This window comes from Bombina bombina, chromosome 2 (assembly GCF_027579735.1).
Source record: "Bombina bombina isolate aBomBom1 chromosome 2, aBomBom1.pri, whole genome shotgun sequence".
In the NCBI taxonomy this organism is placed as follows: Eukaryota; Metazoa; Chordata; class Amphibia; order Anura; family Bombinatoridae; genus Bombina; species Bombina bombina.
This window is the reverse complement of record NC_069500.1, coordinates 966,428,746-966,448,372: the sequence shown is the minus strand read 5'-3', so window position 1 is coordinate 966,448,372 and position 19,627 is coordinate 966,428,746. Positions and strand designations below refer to the sequence as shown.

At 36.4% G+C, this 19,627-nt stretch overlaps 1 protein-coding gene across 1 annotated transcript in view; it reads right to left on the bottom strand.

The window, feature by feature from the left end:
- Nucleotides 1–19,627, bottom strand: part of LOC128647389 (complement C3) — a 572,326-nt gene that overhangs the window by 110,953 nt on the left and 441,746 nt on the right. Inside the window, exon 23 of the mRNA XM_053700176.1 lies at nt 19,017–19,220. Coding sequence (XP_053556151.1) covers nt 19,017–19,220 — 204 coding nt within the window. The remainder of the gene's footprint in view (nt 1–19,016; nt 19,221–19,627) is intronic.

Here is a 19,627-nt window from a genome sequence, read left to right as displayed (position 1 = left end):
TATTCATATTTTTTTATCTTCATGTTTTATTTTATTTTCATGACACTTTAATAAAGGAAAGTGGTTCCTTTTTTTTTTTTTTATAATTTTTTTATTGAGGCACAAAACATATACATCTCAAAACTTATACATGATATTTAAGAGTGTACATAAGAAAACATATATAATAACAAAAAAAGTTATCCGTTCAACTTTAGACGAAGCTCCAATGATATACACCCTATAGCTAAGGAGCTAACGGCTAGATTTAGAGTTTGGCGGTAGCCGTGAAAACCAGCGTTAGAGGCTCCTAACGCTGGTTTTAGGCTATTGCCGGTATTTGGAGTCAGTCAGGAAAGGGTCTAACGCTCACTTTTCAGCCGCGACTTTTCCATACCGCAGATCCCCTTACGTAAATTGCGTATCCTATCTTTTCAATGGGATCTTTCTAACTCCGGTATTTAGAGTCGTGTCTGAAGTGAGCGTTAGAAATCTAATGACAAAACTCCAGCCGCAGAAAAAAGTCAGTAGTTAAGAGCTTTCTGGGCTAACGCCGGTTCATAAAGCTCTTAACTACTGTGCTCTAAAGTACACTAACACCCATAAACTACCTATGTACCCCTAAACCGAGGTCCCCCCACATCGCCGCCACTCGATTAAATTTTTTTAACCCCTAATCTGCCGACCGCCACCTACGTTATACTTATGTACCCCTAATCTGCTGCCCCTAACACCGCCGACCACTATATTATATTTATTAACCCCTAACCTGCCCCCCACAACGTCGCCGCCAGCTACCTACAATAATTAACCCCTAATCTGCCGACCGCCACCTACGTTATACTTATGTACCCCTAATCTGCTGCCCCTAACACCGCCGACCCCTATATTATATTTATTAACCCCTAATCTGCCCCCCTCAACGTCGCCTCCACCTGCCTACACTTATTAACCCCTAATCTGCCGACCGGACCGCACCGCTATTATAATAAAGTTATTAACCCCTAATCCGCCTCACTCCCGCCTCAATAACCCTATAATAAATAGTATTAACCCCTAATCTGCCCTCCCTAACATCGCCGACACCTAACTTCAAACATTAACCCCTAATCTGCCGACTGGAGCTCACCGCTATTCTAATAAATGTATTAACCCCTAAAGCTAAGTCTAACCCTAACACTAACACCCCCCTAAGTTAAATATAATTTAAATCTAACGAAATAAATTAACTCTTATTAAATAAATTATTCCTATTTAAAGCTAAATACTTACCTGTAAAATAAACCCTAATATAGCTACAATATAAATTATAATTATATTGTAGCTATTTTAGGATTTATATTTATTTTACAGGTAACTTTGTATTTATTTTAACCAGGTACAATAGCTATTAAATAGTTAAGAACTATTTAATAGCTAAAATAGTTAAAATAATTACAAAATTACCTGTAAAATAAATCCTAACCTAAGTTACAATTAAACCTAACACTACACTATCAATAAATTAATTAAATAAAATACCAACAATTATCTACAATTAAACCTAACACTACACTATCAATAAATTAATTAAATACAATATCTACAAATAAATACAATGAAATAAACTAACTAAAGTACAAAAAATAAAAAAGAACTAAGTTACAAAAAATAAAAAAATATTTACAAACATTAGAAAAATTTTAAACTAATTACACCTACTCTAAGCCCCCTAATAAAATAACAAAGCCCCCCAAAATAAAAAAATGCCCTACCCTATTCTAAATTAAAAAGTTAAAAGCTCTTTTACCTTACCAGCCCTGAACAGGGCCCTTTGCGGGGCATGCCCCAAAGAATTCAGCTCTTTTGCCTGTAAAAAAAAACATACAATACCCCCCCCCAACATTACAACCCACCACCCACATACCCCTAATCTAACCCAAACCCCCCTTAAATAAACCTAACACTAAGCCCCTGAAGATCTTCCTACCTTATCTTCACCCTGCCAGGTTCACCGATCCGTCCTCGGAAGTCTTGATCCAAGCCTCGGAAGTGTTGATCCAAGCCCAAGTGGGGGGCTGAAGAGTGACGTCCATCCTCGGGCTGAAGTCTGGATCCAAGCGGCGACTGAAGAAATCCATCATTGGGCTGAAGTCGGAAATCCATCATCGGGATGAAGTCTTCTATCAAGCCGCATCTTCAATCTTCTTTCTTCTGGAGCGGAGCGGAACCATCTTCTTCCAAGCCGACGCGGAACATCCTCTTCAACCGATGACTAGACGACGAATGACGGTTCCTTTAAATGACGTCATCCAAGATGGCGTCCCTCGAATTCCGATTGGCTGATAGGATTCTATCAGCCAATCGGAATTAAGGTAGGAATATTCTGATTGGCTGATGGAATCAGCCAATCAGAATCAAGTTCAATCCGATTGGCTGATCCAATCAGCCAATCAGATTGAGCTCGCATTCTATTGGCTGTTCTGATCACGAGGACGGCTGGTAAGGTAAAAGAGCTTTGAACTTTTTTAATTTAGAATAGGGTAGGGCATTTTTTTATTTTGGGGGGCTTTGTTATTTTATTAGGGGGCTTAGAGTAGGTGTAATTAGTTTAAAATTGTTGTAATATTTTTCTAATGTTTGTAAATATTTTTTTATTTTTTGTAACTTAGTTCTTTTTTATTTTTTGTACTTTAGTTAGTTTATTTCATTGTATTTATTTGTAGATATTGTATTTAATTAATTTATTGATAGTGTAGTGTTAGGTTTAATTGTAGATAATTGTTGGTATTTTATTTAATTAAGTAATTATTTTAACTATTTTAGCTATTAAATAGTTCTTAACTATTTAATAGCTATTGTACCTGGTTAAAATAAATACAAAGTTACCTGTAAAATAAATATAAATCCTAAAATAGCTATAATATAATTATAATTTATATTGTAGCTATATTAGGATTTATTTTACAGGTAAGTATTTAGCTTTAAATAGGAATAATTTATTTAATAAGAGTTAATTTATTTCGTTAGATTTAAATTATATTTAACTTAGGGGGGTGTTAGTGTTAGGGTTAGACTTAGCTTTAGGGGTTAATACATTTATTAGAATAGCGGTGAGCTCCAGTCGGCAGATTAGGGGTTAATGTTTGAAGTTAGGTGTCGGCGATGTTAGAGAGGGCAGATTAGGGGTTAATACTATTTATTATAGGGTTATTGAGGCGGGAGTGAGGCGGATTAGGGGTTAATAAGTGTAGGCAGGTGGAGGTGACGTTGTGGGGGGCAGATTAGGGGTTAATAAATATAATATAGGGGTCGGCGGTGTTAGGGGCAGCAGATTAGGGGTACATAGGGATAATGTAAGTAGCGGCGGTTTACGGAGCGGCAGATTATGGGTTAAAAAAAATATGCAGGGGTCAGCGATAGCGGGGGCGGCAGATTAGGGGTTAATAAGTGTAAGGTTAGGGGTGTTTAGACTCGGGTACATGTTAGAGTGTTAGGTGCAGACGTAGGAAGTGTTTCCCCATAGGAAACAATGGGGCTGCGTTAGGAGCTGAACGCGGCTTTTTTGCAGGTGTTAGGTTTTTTTCAGCTCAAACTGCCCCATTGTTTTCTATGGGGGAATTGTGCACAAGCACGTTTTTGAAGTTGGCCGCGTCCGTAAGCAACTCTGGTATTGAGAGTTGCAGTGGCGTTAAATTATGCTCTACGCTCCCTTTTTGGAGCCTAACGCAGCCATTCTGTGAACTCTCAATACCAGAGTTATTTAAAAGGTGCGGCCAGAAAAAAGCCAGCGTTAGCTACGCGGGTCGTTACCGACAAAACTCTAAATCTAGGCCAGAAAAAAGCCAGCGCTAGCTACGCGGGTCGTTACCGACAAAACTCTAAATCTAGGCCTAAGGGAGATGCTTACAAACGACAACCTATAGATTATCTGTACCAAATTTTGATCTTATCAAATACAAACCAAAAGTACTCATAGCTACTCAGTATCCATATCGTGTTCTGAGTTATTAATACCTGTTGAGCTCTAAGAAAAGACTAAGATGACATTTACATGTTTCATGTAGAATTAATAATAAAAACAAACAAAAAAAAAGAAAAAACTAAAACAATCAAGGGTTCTTTACAATATAATTAATACAGTCTCCAGCACAATTACACATTGCTCTTTTTCAATCTTCAGGGCAATAAAAAAAAATTAAAAATAAAAGGGGGGGAAGAAAAAGGAAACCAGAAGGGAAGTTCTAGGACTGGAGAGGTGATAGGAGAGGTTGTGCAAGGGTCGTGGTGTCATGTGTAAAGGTAGATAAGGGGAAAGGGATGTGGCTAGGCTAGGTCCCCTGCATGTCAAGCTATTTCATACCAGGTGCACCTACACATGTTTAGCTAAGTCTGGGACAATCCATTCTATTGGTACCATGTTTCGGAATGTGAGTCTAGCCTATCTTGTATCCTAAAAGCATAATCTTCTATACTTTGAGTGTACGCCTAAGTCTGGAACAATTCATTCCATTGGTACCATGTTTCATATTGTATGTCTAGTCTATCATGTATCCTGAAGACATATTCTTCCATACTTTGAGTATACGCCATATGAGATATGACTTCTTGTATTGTGGGTGGGGAAATCTCTTTCCATGCTCTCGCTATGAGAAGCTTCACTTAGGTAAATAAGCAATTGTTTTCTAGGTAAGGCCATTCTTGGGAACTTTAAGTGTAATAACCCATTAATCAGAGTAAATGAGACGTTATAATTCAAGTCTTTTAAAATTCTTAAACATTTCTTCCACAAAGGTCCAATTCTAGGACAATCCCACCAGATATGGGTCCAAGACCCTAATTGACCACAATTTCTCCAGCAAAGTGGGGAGGAATTTGGGAAAATTTTATGTAGTCTTGTGGGGACTAGGTGCCACCTCACTGCGACTTTATAATGAAGCTCCCTAAGTGCTACATTATGAAGTACTTTCCTAGTAAATGCTAACTCACTGTTCCAGATGCGGGTGTCCACTGCAACTCCCAAGTCTATTTCCCAAGCTCTCTGGGGATTCGACATATGTTGTATATGTCCTTCCGACAGAATATAGTAATGAAATGACATGGTTCCCCCTGGTTTGCTACGTGACAAAAAGAAACTTTACCATTTGGACATCTCCCTTGGGGGTGGACTTAGCAAATTCCAAGCTCTCTACAGACTAAATAACCTGGTAATTTCAAAATGGTACTTCCCAGGTATGTTAAATTTATCTATGAAATCCCTGCCACTCATCCATCTGTCATTTTCGTATAAATCCCGAACACTCCAACCATCACATCTCCTCCAAAGGGAGTCGTTTGTCTCCAACATGCATCTTGTTATGCTTCTAAGAGAATGTATTGGGGAAGGGTGCGGAGCAATTCCCTCCAGATGCTTAATTCTATCCCAAAACTTCAAGTTATCGAGCAGTATGGGGTGATCAATTCCCATCTGCCGTCTACTGTGTGTTGGGATCCATAACAAATCCGAGAGTTTTAATGGGGAAGGCAAAAGGGCTCTCTCTACATCTATCCACCTGAAAATGTCTGTTGGACCACCCCATGCAAAGATGTGGGACAGGCGTGCTGCGTCATGATAGTGGATTTACATATTTTTTTATATTTAACATTTTATAAACACGCGTTGTAATTTGTAATTCTTCATGTGAGCTAACCCAAAATGTTAGACCTAAAGCACAAAACATGAATAGTGTTACGCATATTTTACATTCCTATGTTCACATAGAATTTTTTTTAAATTTTTATTATTAAATAAATATTTATATATATATATATATATATATATATATATATATAAAACAAATGTTAACAGCGCTAACAAATAATTGTGCAAAACAACCTAGTGGTTTCAATACTAATGTTTATTTAAATATATAAAACACAATGTGCAAAAAATGCAAACATAGTTGCAACCTCTATACAGAGTGATTAATCACAGCTTTATTAGCAGTACAAACACTTAAGAATGTGTTGAAAACACTTGAGAATGCAACCTCTATACAGAGTGATTAATCACAGCTTGATTAGCAGTACAAACACTCGAGAATGTGTTACAAACACTTGAGAATGTGTTGCAAGTGAATTGTATCCTAATACATCAATGCCTACTTGCAAATGTATTATGTATCAATACAGTACAAAGGAACTAGACATGATGTTATAATGCATCACAATAAAAACAAATATATACAAAATAAAAATATATGTCAATAAAAATGAGAAAATATTAACAGCAAGTCACAACCTACTGGTCTGACCAGACAACTCAAACAATATACTCACTACACATTTATGGGTCACGCCCCTTCATCAGGTGTAGAGTGAGTAGGGAGCGACTAGCTGTTAAATGCTCAAAAGGCAACCTATTTCCTGCCTGTTCAACCAATAGATTATTTCCAGTGATTTGGCTGACAGGATACTCTAAAATCACCATCTTCAAATTGATTTCCAGAAATTTATAAGAAAATTATCGATAGATAGACATTTTGAAATTCAAAAGTAAAAACTTTCTGGTGCTCCTACGAAAATTTGGGACATTACAACTACAAAACAGTTAAAAATAGATATTCTGGACATCTATACGCTAGAACAATTAAATAGAGAAAATCAGAATTGTGGTGAGGAAATTCTTTTATATACTAACTTAAGACCACCATCTATTTCCTGTCTGTTCAACCAATAGATTATCTCCAGTGATTTGTCTGACAGGATACTCTAAAATCGCCATCTTCAAATTGCTTTCCAGAAATCTATAAGAAAATTATCGATAGATAGACATTTTGAAACTCAAAAGAAATAACTTTCTGGTGCCCCTACGAACATTTGGGTCATTACAACTACAAAACAGTTAAAAATAGATATTCTGGACATCTATACGCTAGAACAATTAAATAGAGAAAATCAGAATTGTGATGAGGAAATTATTTTATATACCAACTTAAGACCACCATCTAAATTTAATCCTACACATAATAGAGGTGGTTATTATTATTATTATCAGGTATTTGTAGAGCGCCAATAGATTCCACAGCGCTGTAAACATAGTCAGTGTACAGGATAGCTTTTGTAGGGGTCAAGTGGGTAGAGGGCCCTGCCGAGAGTTTCACTGTTGTAGTCAGCTCTTATGAAGCGATATGTAAACAGCTGGGCCCATAGGCTTACATTCTAAGGGGTTCAAGGGGAAAGCAATGGAGTTAGGAAAGGTTAGTGTTGGTTGTATGCATCCCTGAATAGTAGAGTTTTTAGGGAGTGCTTGAAGCTGTTAAAACTAGGGGAGAGTCTTTTGGAGCAAGGCAGGGATTTCCACAAGCTGGGGGCCAGTCTGGAGAAGTCCTGTAAACGGGAATGTGAGGAAGTAACAAGAGAGGAGGAGATCCTGAGCTGATCGAAGGGGACGGGAGGGAAAGTATCTAGAGACAAGTTATGAGATGTAGGGGGGAGCAGGGCAGTTGAGTGAGGATTTTATGTTTAATCCTAGAGGCAAGAGGAAGCCAGTGAAGGGATTGGCAGAGAGGTGAAGCAGATGAAGATCGACGAGTAAGGAAGATGAGCCTGGCAGAGGCATTCATAATGGATTGTAAAGGAGCTATGTGGCAGCTAGGTAGACCAGAGAGGACGGAGTTGCAGTAGTCGAGGCGGGAAAGGATGAGAGAGTGGATTAAAATCTTGGTTGTATCTTGTGTAAGGAAATGTTTAATTTTAGCAATGTTTTTAAGGTGGAAGCGGCAGGCTTTAGCCAAGGACTGAATGTGAGGAGTGAAGGAAAGATCTGTGTGACCCTCAAGACATTGAGCGTGCAGGGTAGGGGTAATGATGGAATTATCAACAGTTATAGAAATTTTGGGGGTGGAGACATTGGAAGAAGGGGGAAAAATAAGGAGTTCCGTTTTGGAGAGATTTAGCTTAAGGTAGTGAGAGGACATCCAAGATGAGATGTGAGATGTGTGTGGTTTCTTAGAATCTTTCAATATTCTTACAACACAGGATTTAAGAGGTTTAGAAAAATCTGAAAATAAAAAAGGAAATAAAGATAACATATACTACAATCTTAATATATATGAAAGAAAAGCCATTAAGGAATTGAAAAACGATAGCATTGTGATTAGGCAAGCAGACAAAGGAGGAGGGGTGGTCATACAAGATACTGACACCTATAGAAATGAGGCCCTCCGTCTGCTGTCTGATACACAAAGCTATAAATTGATTAGATATGATCCAACTAAAATATTAATTAGGGAACTTGAAAAGTTATTAAGGTCAGGGCTATTAACTAAAGCCATCTGTAAAGAAGAGTTTGATTTCCTCTTAGTAAATAAAGCAAGGATACCAATTCTATATTATCTCCTGAAGATTCACAAAAATTTTGTTAATCCACCCGGGAGACCGATAATTTCAGGTATCGGTAGTATATCCTCTAATTTATCATTATATGTGGACCTGTTTTTACAGGTTTTAGTTCCGAGGACTGCATCATATTTGAAAGACAGCACTGAATTACTTAAAATTCTTAAAGATTTAGTGTGGAATTCCTCTTGGTTATTTGTAACTGCTGATATAAGATCCCTTTACACAGTCATAAACAATGATGAAGGGTTAGATAGAATAAAAAAAAATTCACAGCTTTCGATTTTCCTTCAATTGTTCAGCAAGAATTTTGTAACAAGAGTATTAAATTTATACTTGATAATAATTATTTTTCCTTTAATGGTACATTTTACCAACAAATACAAGGACTAAATTTACCCCTAGCTATGGGAATCTTGTTTTAGCACATTGGGAAAAGGAGTATATTTGGACTCAAACACATTTCTTAGACAATCTGATAATATATAAAAGGTACCTCAATGATGTGATCCTAATTTGGAAGGGCAATTTAGACTCTTTAAATATTTTTTTTGGAACATCTAAATAAAAACAATTTGGGTCTATTTTTTTACTATAAAATCGATAGCGATCGATGTGAATTTCTAGATTTGGAAATTATCAGTGAAGATAGCAAAATAACAACAAAGACCTATTTAAAACAGTAGATCAGAATACTTATCTTAATTCTAACAGTTGTCATGATAAGAAATGGCTCCAAAATATACCTAAGGGCCAAATTGCCGCATAAGGAAAAACTGTACCAATATACCTGATTTTCATTCTCAGGCCAAAATGTTAAAAGAGAGATTTATCGATAAAGGTTTTAAATCTTTATTACTGGAAAATAATATAGATGAAATAACCAAACTGTATCGGGATAAGTTGCTGGAGGGTAAATCAGAGGTAAGTAAAAAGAAAAAATATTATATTACGACGATGGATGGTAACACCATCATGAATAGTGATCGAGATAGTAAGTTCTGTAATAGAATGTTAACTACTTATAGTCAAGATAAGAGAAATATAGAATATACAATAAATAAACACTGGCATTTAATTAAAAAAGACCCTTTTTTTAGGACCAAGTCTGCCCGATAGAAACCGTATGATCTGCAAAAGAGGGCGGAATTTAAAATCAATTCTTTCCCCCTCTGATATGAGCCAGAAATTTATTAGATGGCAAAAACAGAAACAAAATATAGACATTAGGACTGGAATAAATGAAAATCCAATAGTACAGACACTAACTTCAGTTCCACCTAAAGGTTGGCATAGATGTGGTAGGTGTGATTACTGTGAATATTCCCCTAAGAAGATATTGACATACCAATTTGAAAAAATACAATTGCAAGTTAGAAATTTCATTAATTGTGACTCCACTTTTGTAATATATATTTTGAAATGTAGCTGTAATTTATTTTATTTAGGACGTACGACATGTCCTCTCCGTAAAAGAATTTATGAACATCTTTATAATATTGAAACATTCTTAAACATTCTGTTTCTCTGCATTTCAAACAGGTACATCGAAGTAATAAGCAATATCTCATGTTTTTTGCAATTGACTATATTCCTATCGATAGACGTAGAGGTGACCGTGAAAGAATTTTGAACCAACGTGAAACTTACTGGATACTTAAATTAAATACATTACAACCATCAGGCTTAAATGAAAATTATGATTTTGTATCTTTTTTGTAAAATATTATTTGCTAGGGTTTTATATAACCTTTTGCAATGGTTTTCATTAAATTAATTCATTAAATCATTTTTTATATACATATATAAGTAATTCCAAGAATATACTCATATATATTTTAGTAGGTGTTAATCTGGACCCTCCCCCCTTTTTTTTTTTTTCTCCTCCCTCGACGGTCATCTGGTAGCACTAGCTGGCCGGACTATCAGATTTCCACCTCCTCTCTCTCCCCCTCTTTTTTTTTCTCCCCATCCCTTAGCCCAGATTTGCAGATACATACATATATATGATATATTTTTCTAGGATGAATGCCTTCCTCAGTTCAAGTTAACAGATATATGTTTTTTTTTTAAAAAGGGTACTTGTAACACGTTGATTCTTTGTTTATATAGTTAGGTTTAAACTTTGTACTTGATAAAATGTATCATTTAATGTGTGTTTGTTTTTATTATAGTTATACAATGTTTTAATGATAGATTTATCTTTGCACACACCGTCAGATAATATATTTGTTTAGTTATATAAAAACACCACTTCCATATAGGGATCTTAGTATTATTGCCAGAACTAATCTCCGGATGCCCTTTTCCAAGATGGCGATTTTAGAGTATCCTGTCAGTCAAATCACTGGAAATAATCTATTGGTTGAACAGACAGGAAATAGGTTGCCTTTTGAGCATTTAACAGTTAGTCACTCCCTACTCACTCTACACCTGATGAAGGGGCGTGTCCCAGAAACATGTAGTGAGTATATTGTATGAGTTGTCTGGCCAGACCAGTAGATTGTGACTTGCAGTTAACATTTGCTCATTTTTATTGACATATATTTTTATTTGTATGTATTTGTTTTTATTGTGATACATTATACCATCATGTCTAGTTCCTTTGTACTGTATTGATACATCATAAATTTGCAAGTAGGCATTGATGTATTAGGATACAATTCACTTGCAAAACATTCTCAAGTGTTTGTAACACATTCTCAAATGTTTGTAATGCTAATCAAGCTGTGATTAATCACTCTGTATAGAGGTTACATTCTCAAGTGTTTGCAACACATTCTTAAGTGTTTGTACTGCTAATCAAGCTGTGATTAATCACTCTGTATAGAGGTTGCAACTATGTTTGCATTTTTTGCACATTGTGTTTTATATATCTAAATAAACATTAGTTTTGAAACCACTAAGTTGTTTGCACAATTATTTGTTAGCGCTGTTACCATTTGTTATTGATTTGTTTTTTGTTTTTTTATAACAGCTGCATATACAAATTTTATTCACACTAATTATACACATTCACACACAGAGGCCTATTTATCAAAGTTTCAACTGTGCTGCATTCGCCGGCACCAATACGCTCGCCTAACATCGCTACCGCGGACCTGAATACGCTCTCCATAGTTACCAAAAAAGCTGTCAAAAAGCCGTGCACCAAGTACGGGGCGATGAGCAGCGGACTGTTGTTAACTAACAGTCATCGATCTCGCTACTCCGTCTTTTTTCCAGCTTTATTTGTATACTGTCACTAAACACCCACACTATACTAAACTGTTTAACCCATATACCGCCGCTCCCTGGCCCCGCCGCAACTAAATAAAGTTATTAACCCCTAAAACCCCGCTCCCGGAGCCCACCGCCACTCTAATAAAGTTATTAACCCCTATTCCTCTGCTCCCGGAGCCCACCGCCACCTACATTATTATTATTAACCCCAAATCTGCCACCCCCTATACCACCGCCACCTACATTATACTTATTAACCCCTAATCTGCCACCCCCTATACCGCCGCTACCTACATAAAGTTATTAACCCCTATCCTGCTGCTCCTGGAGCCCACCACAACTAAATAAAGTTATTAACCCCTAAACCGCCAGCCCCCCACATGGCCATAAACTAAATTAAACTATTAACCCCTAAACCTAACAATCCGCTAACTTTATATTAAATATTAACTCATCCCTATCTTATAATAAATTTAAATTTAATTTTAGAATTAAATTAAACTATATTAAACTATTAATTAACCTACCCTAACGTTTATAATAAAATTACAATAAACTATATTAAATTAATAATTAATCTAACCTAACTTTTATACTAAATTTGCATAAAACTACAAATTAAAATAACTATATTATATATTTAAACACCTAACCCTACTCAAATAATTTAAATCTACACTAAAAATTACGAAGTTACCAAAAACTAACAACTAAGTTACAAAAAATAACAAACACTAAGTTACACAAAAAAATAAACACTAAGTTACAAAAAATAAAAAAGAAATTATCAAAGCTTTAAACTAATTACACCTAATCTAAGGGCCCTATGAAAATAAAAAAAGCCCCCCCCCCCCCCAATAAAAAAAAACCCTAACCTACAATAAACTACAAATAGCCCTTAAAAGGGTCTTTTGTGGGGCATTGCCCCAAAGAAATCAGCTCTTTTACCTGTAAAAAAAAATACAAATAACCCCCAACAGTAAAACCCACCACCCACACAACCAACCCCTGCAAATAAAAAGCTAACTAAAAAAACCTAAGCTCCCCATTGCCCTGAAAAGGGCATTTGGATGGACATTGCCCTTAAAAGGGCATTTAGCTCTATTGCAGCCCAAACCCTAATCTAAAACTAAAACCCACCCAATAAACCCTTAAAAAATAACCCCAGAAGATTTACTTTCATCCTATTCGCTGATCCATTGGAATAGCCAATAGAATGTGAGCTCAATCCTATTGGCTGATTGCAACAGCCAATAGGATTTTTTCAACCTTAATTCTGATTGGCTGATAGAATTCTATCAGCCAATCGGAATCTAAGGGACGCAATCTTGGATGACGTCACTTAAAGGAACCTTCATTCGTCGGTAGTCGTCGGAAAGAAGAGGATGCTCCGCATCGGATGTCTAGAAGATGGAGTCGCTCTGCGCCGGATGGATGAAGATAGGAGATGCCGTCTGGATGAAGACTTCTGCGGGCTTGGATGATGGATGTCGGATCTTCAAACCTGTAAGTAAATCTTCTGGGGTTAGTGTTAGGATTTTTTAAGGGTTTATTGGGTGGGTTTTAGTTTTAGATTAGGACTTGGGCTGCAATAGAGCTTAATGCCCTTTTAAGGGCAATGCCCATCCAAATGCCCTTTTCAGGGCAATGGGGAGCTTAGGTTTTTTTAGTTAGCTTTTTATTTGGGGGGTTGGTTGTGTGGGTGGTGGGTTTTACTGTTGGGGAGATTTGTATTTTTTTTTACAGGTAAAAGAGCTGATTTCTTTGGGGCAATGCCCAGCAAAAGGCCCTTTTAAGGGCTATATGTAGTTTATTGTAGGTTAGGGTTTTTTTTTTATTTTGGGGGGGCTTTTTTATTTTCATAGGGCCCTTAGATTAGGTGTAATTAGTTTAAAGCTTTGATAATTTCTTATTTTCTTGTTTGTTATTTTTTGTAACTTAGTTGTTAGTTTTTGGTAACTTCGTAACTTCGTAACTTCGTAATTTTTTAGTGTAGTAGGGTTAGGTGTTTAAATATATAATATAGTTATTTTAATTTGTAGTTTTATGTAATTTTAGTATAAAAGTTAGGTTAGATTAATTTTTATTTTAATATAGTTTAATGTAATTTTAGTTTAAAAGTTAGGTTAGATTAATTATTAATTTAATATAGTTTAATATGATTTTATTATAATAGTTAGGGTAGGTTAATTAGTAGTTTAATGTAATTTTATTATAATAGTTAGGGTAGGTTAATTATTAATTTAATATAGTTTAATTCAATTCTAAAGGTATGTTTAAATTTATTATAAGATAGGGATGAGTTAATATTTAATATAAAGTTAGCGGGTTGTTAGGTTTAGGGGTTAATAGTTTAATTTAGTTTATGGCGATGTGGGGGGCTGGTGGTTTAGCGGTTAATAACTTTATTTAGTTGCGGTGGGCTCCGGGAGCGGCAGGATAGGGGTTAATAACTTTATGTAGGTGACGGCGGGGTTGGGGCGGCAGATTAGGGGTTAATAAATATAATGTAGGTGGCGGCGGTGTAGGGGGCGGCAGATTAGGGGTGTTTAGACTCGGGGTACATGTTAGGGTGTTAGGTGTAAACATAACTTTATTCTCCCATAGGAATCAATGGGATATCGGGCAGCAGCGAACATGAGCTTTCGCTGCTTTCAGACTCCCATTGATTCCTATGGCATCCACCACCTCCAGAATGGCGGATTGAAAACCAGGTACGCTGGGCCGGAATAGTGGTGAGCATACCTGGTAGAAATTTGTTAACTAGCAAAAGTAGTCAGATAGTGCCGAATTTGCATTCGGAACATCTGTAGTGACGTAAGCATCGATCTGTGTCGGACTGAAACCAGCGGATCGTATGTTACCTCACAAAATTCTACTTTTGCCGGTCTGTAGGCTTTGATAACTAAGGAGAATCAAGCTCGCCACAATTATGCTGCGGTATTCCAGCGTATTTGCGGTTGACAGCTTGATAAATAGACCTCACAGTGTTCACATAGTATCAGTGGCGCTCTCCATTTTTTCCTTAAACATATATATATATATATATATATATATAAAATTTAATAACGGAGGGGACGCAATTGCTATTTTGAGCTTTTTTAGAAACAGGGAGTATCCAACCAGTTTGCTTCTAGGCTAATACTGGTATGGTCTAGAGTATATCAAATATCTGGTGCAGACCCTTATATAAAATAGAGGAGTTTATATAGAGAGAGTAAATCCTGGAAACAAAAGAAAGACCAGGATAAAAGACAGGGAATTCAGCACTCTTTTTTTAAAAATTAAACTAAAGCTCAAAAGGGACTATCAGATGTGTCAACCAAAAAATGCTAGTGTAGCTGCAAAGGAGAGAACTCCCTGGCACAAACGGTATAATTTACAAGATGTATATGCAGTTAGGTAAAAAATGCCAAAAGACCCAAAAGGTATATATGATCACTTTATAAAGATGTTGAAATAGCATAAAAAATATAACATACTTACAAACCTGACCGGTCAGGGGATGGTGTCTATGCATGAACAGAAATCATTGACATGATATGTAATTGTTAACACAGGCCTGAAAAGCCTATGAGTTTACTGCAGAATTAGAATGGGGAACAGTAATCAAACTACTACACCCTACTGCTGACGGCACCTTAGTATGTAAGGCTAAATGCCGGGCAGATTTATAACTGGGATCTAAGTAGTTACAGTTAGTGTGCCCCAACACTTGTGTAGATAAATTGATACAGCATTAATTATACATATACATGTTACATGAAAGATATATTACTGGGGGACAAAAAGTCAAGCTACTACACCCTGCTGCGTACGGCACCTTATAAATGTAAGGCTAAATGCCGGGCAGGTATTGGGATGGGATCTAAGTAGGTTGCTGTAATGTGCCCCAAAATATGTACAGATATCTTATTGCTATGCAAGCAAACAGCATGAAACAATATACAGCCGGCTCTGCTGGATAATCACATAGAAGCAGCTACTCATGCTGTCGGGTATAAGTGTCCCCAAGGTAAAATTATGCAAGCTGAAAGGTTAGCCATGAAGCAGATAAAGGCATATATGCAAAGCACAGGGTTCAGCCTCAGTGTAGCGTGATATTAGTAAGCCTCAAGCATTTGTTAGCAGTAGCGTTTTCCTTAGGGAACTTAGCATATACCCTCTCATCAGGGTAGCATCATCCAAGTCAGTCAAGCAAATGCCTATCAATCAGGCAGTGAAAAAGCAGTATACGACCTGTTTCCTTCGTATTTTCCTGTGACTGGTTTTTAATAGATGAGCCTCATTGAGTGTTTAGGGAACTCCGTTCTAGAGATCCATCAAGCGTGTTCGCTTGCAGCGTGTCTGTTCCGTGTATTCAACACCAATCACATGCTCTGGTCGGCTTGTCCAATGCCGACGCGCGTTTCACCCGCTAGGTATGTCGGGCTTCATCAGGGCGTGATGACGTAGGGAGTATTTCGTCTCCCTTTTAAACTTTACTGAATGGCACGCCCCTATTGAGAGAGTCTCATAATGCTTCATTAGCGATGATGGTCAGTGAAGGGGCAAACCCCTTGGAGTGTGCGTCAAATGATACATATATAATAATGATACAGAGAATCAGAATATACTCATTTAGAACACTTACATGCTAGAATAAAGAGATCATATACACCAGAGAAAAACAATTGGGTTTTGGTCTGTAAATAGTGCTGATAAAAAATCGTAAAACATGTAATTTACCTATTTAGCCTTAGTTGCCCTAATAGGTTGTTAGTGAAAGTACTCTAATACTTAAAGATGTATAGTGTGATATAGGATATAAGGGCATGTTTGGACTGGAAAAAAGTATGGAATGCAAATGATGAAAGCAACAGCCATGCTTTATAAAAAACAGGCCATGTCAATTCTATCATTTAACCCTTTGGGTATCTGAGTTTGGAGGATCATAATCCACCTGCATTCCTTCTGGAGGAGAACCTTATCATTATCGCCTCCTCTATTATTAGTGATGCCTCTGTCAATGCCTATGAATGAGAGGGAGTCAGGGATACAGGCATGAGCATCTTCAAAATGCTTGGCCACATTACTCTTAGGATTCTTATTTTTAATGTCATCTCTGTGCTCAGTAATCCGGTCCTTAATGGCTCTCCGAGTTTTGCCCACATAGAACCGTGGGCAGCTACAGGAGAGAAGATAGATGACACCTTCAGTATTGCATGTAATGTGATGCTTTAGTTTGTATGTCTTGCCAGTATGTGTGGAAAAAACCTTAGTTTTTACCATATATTTGCACGCCACACATCTTCCACATGGATGGTTTCCCGTGGATCTGTGTGTAGTAAGCCAGTCAGTTTGTCTTTTAGGTGAGACAAATTGGCTTCTCACCAATTTGTCCCTAAGATTAGGTGCTCTTCTGGCAGTGATGTTTGGGTGGTCTCCCACCTCCTTGGATACCCCTTCATCACTTGTTAAGACATGCCAGTTTTTATCAAGTATCGTTCGCAGAGCTGACCAGTGACAGTAATAATCTGCGATCAGTCTGATAGGACCTTGCACAGGTTTCTCCTTTGGTATCAGAAGTTGCTCACGATTTTGGTGGGCTGCTTCACTGAGAGCCCTTTTAACGACTCTCTTCGAGTACCCCCTGTCTTCAAAACGTTTTTTCATTTCCAGGGCATGCTCATAATATTTTGTTTTAGTTGAGCAATTGCGACGTAATCTGAGGAACTGTCCCTTGGGTATTCCCTTTTTGAGATGGTCAGGATGGTGGCTAGTTGCAAGAAGCAAACTATTTGTTGCCGTTGCCTTTCGGAAGTTCTCAGTTTCAATTGAGCCCTGATTAAGATTTATCTTGATGTCCAAAAAGGATATTTCCTTCCTACTGGACTGCAGTGTAAGAAGGATATTTTTATCATTCTTATTCAGAGTATCAACAAAGTCAAGAAGACCTTGTTCAGAGCCCTCCCATATGAGGAAAATGTCATCCACATATCTAAGCCATATGTGGATGTTCTCCTCAAAGAGAGGGCTCTGGTACACATCCTCCATTTCCCATGCTCCCAAGTGAAGGCATGCATAGGTGGGGGCACAAGTCGCCCCCATGGCTGTCCCTTGCTGCTGTACATATACCTTATTATCAAAGAGAAATACATTGTTTGTCAAAATGAACTCTAACAGTTCCATGACAAAATCTGTGTGTTGTTGTGTTTGCATTCCTCTCATCATAAGGAAGTGTCTGCATGCTTTTATGCCAACATCATGTGGAATTGATGAGTATAAACCTTCCACATCTAAACATACCATAATGGCACCTTGAGGGACCGAAAGCTTATCAATTTTCCTTAGAAAGTCCGCTGTGTCCAGGATATATGATGGTAATGTACTTCCCCATTCTAATTCTGCAGTAAACTCATAGGCTTTTCAGGCCTGTGTTAACAATTACATATCATGTCAATGATTTCTGTTCATGCATAGACACCATCCCCTGACCGGTCAGGTTTGTAAGTATGTTATATTTTTTATGCTATTTCAACATCTTTATAAAGTGATCATATATACCTTTTGGGTCTTTTGGCATTTTTTACCTAATTGCATATACATCTTGTAAATTATACCGTTTGTGCCAGGGAGTTCTCTCCTTTGCAGCTACACTAGCATATATATATATATATATATATATATATATATATATATATATATATATATATATATATATATATATATATGATAATGTTAATGTAAAATATATGTATAGCTATATAGATATAGGAATAGATATACAGGTATAGGTATATACAGATATATATAGAAATATATATATATATATAATAAAAATACAATTTTCATGTAATTGAAGAACACTGGAATGTGAAATATCTACAGTAAATATACAGTGAACACATAAATACATATGTACAAACATACATATATATATATATATATATATATATATATATACGTAGACATATTTAGACATGTATATGTATGTATATATACAATATAGCCCTTTGCAGTCAAACACCTTGTCATATACCATATACTGTTTATAACTTTTTTGTTTACATTTATATGAATAATTGTTATCAAATAGTGTTAATATGAGTGTAACTATAATTTCATTCATGTATTAATGTTGTGTTTAGTGCAACCTTTTATTAACACACAACCCTTTACGTTAAGTTGACTGTTGTGCAAACCCGACGAGCATAATTCACGATTGTGCTCATATGATCACTTTTACTTTTACAAGCGCTATTTCTGTCGCTAGCAAAACACCTGAAAAAAGCCGATATTGATTACATTAAAAAGTTAGTGCACTACTTGTAAATTAGCCCTATGTGTTTCTTACAAAACAGGAAAAAGGAGGGGAAAGATAAGTATCTGGCAATGCGCTTAACATTTAACATTTTATTGGAAACTTGCAATAAAATGAAATAATAATAATATTCTAAGAAAGTTTTTTGTCTTACCAGTTTTAATATTTTCAATAGCTCTCTTTCTTTTTTCTGCTCCGATAACTTTCCATTTCATAGTGGAATCTAAGTAACGAGTCACAATTACATTAGGAGTAATATGGACCATATTCTGTTCTGGACATCCACTAGGAACATATATCAGTCTTCCAAGGTAAGTATCATCTAAGGTGCCCAGTAAAGTCTCACCCAGAAGGTCTCCTAAGAATAAAAATATATATTGGGAAAATTAGAAAAAAATGTTTTTAAAATGCTTCTAAAATGCTAAAGAAAGAGACATATAATGTAATTCCATAATTTCAAAGTTTTCAAAACATCAAGCTCAAAAGTTGCAACAATATTAGAACTATAGCACCCTTAGATTAGACAGTAAAACCAAGCGGAGGGCAATGTGATCATGATTTCCCAAGATTGCAGGAACATGGTCATTATAGTGAGGCTCATAAGTTTCAATGGTATAAATCTCACCTTTTTACAAAACGCATTTTACAGTGTGATAAATGTTTCAAAACGCAATCATGACTAGGAAAATCATAGGCATTTTTATGAGATATTAATATCCCATAATGTTAACTTAGAAAAAATGTATAACGAAATTTTTTACAGCA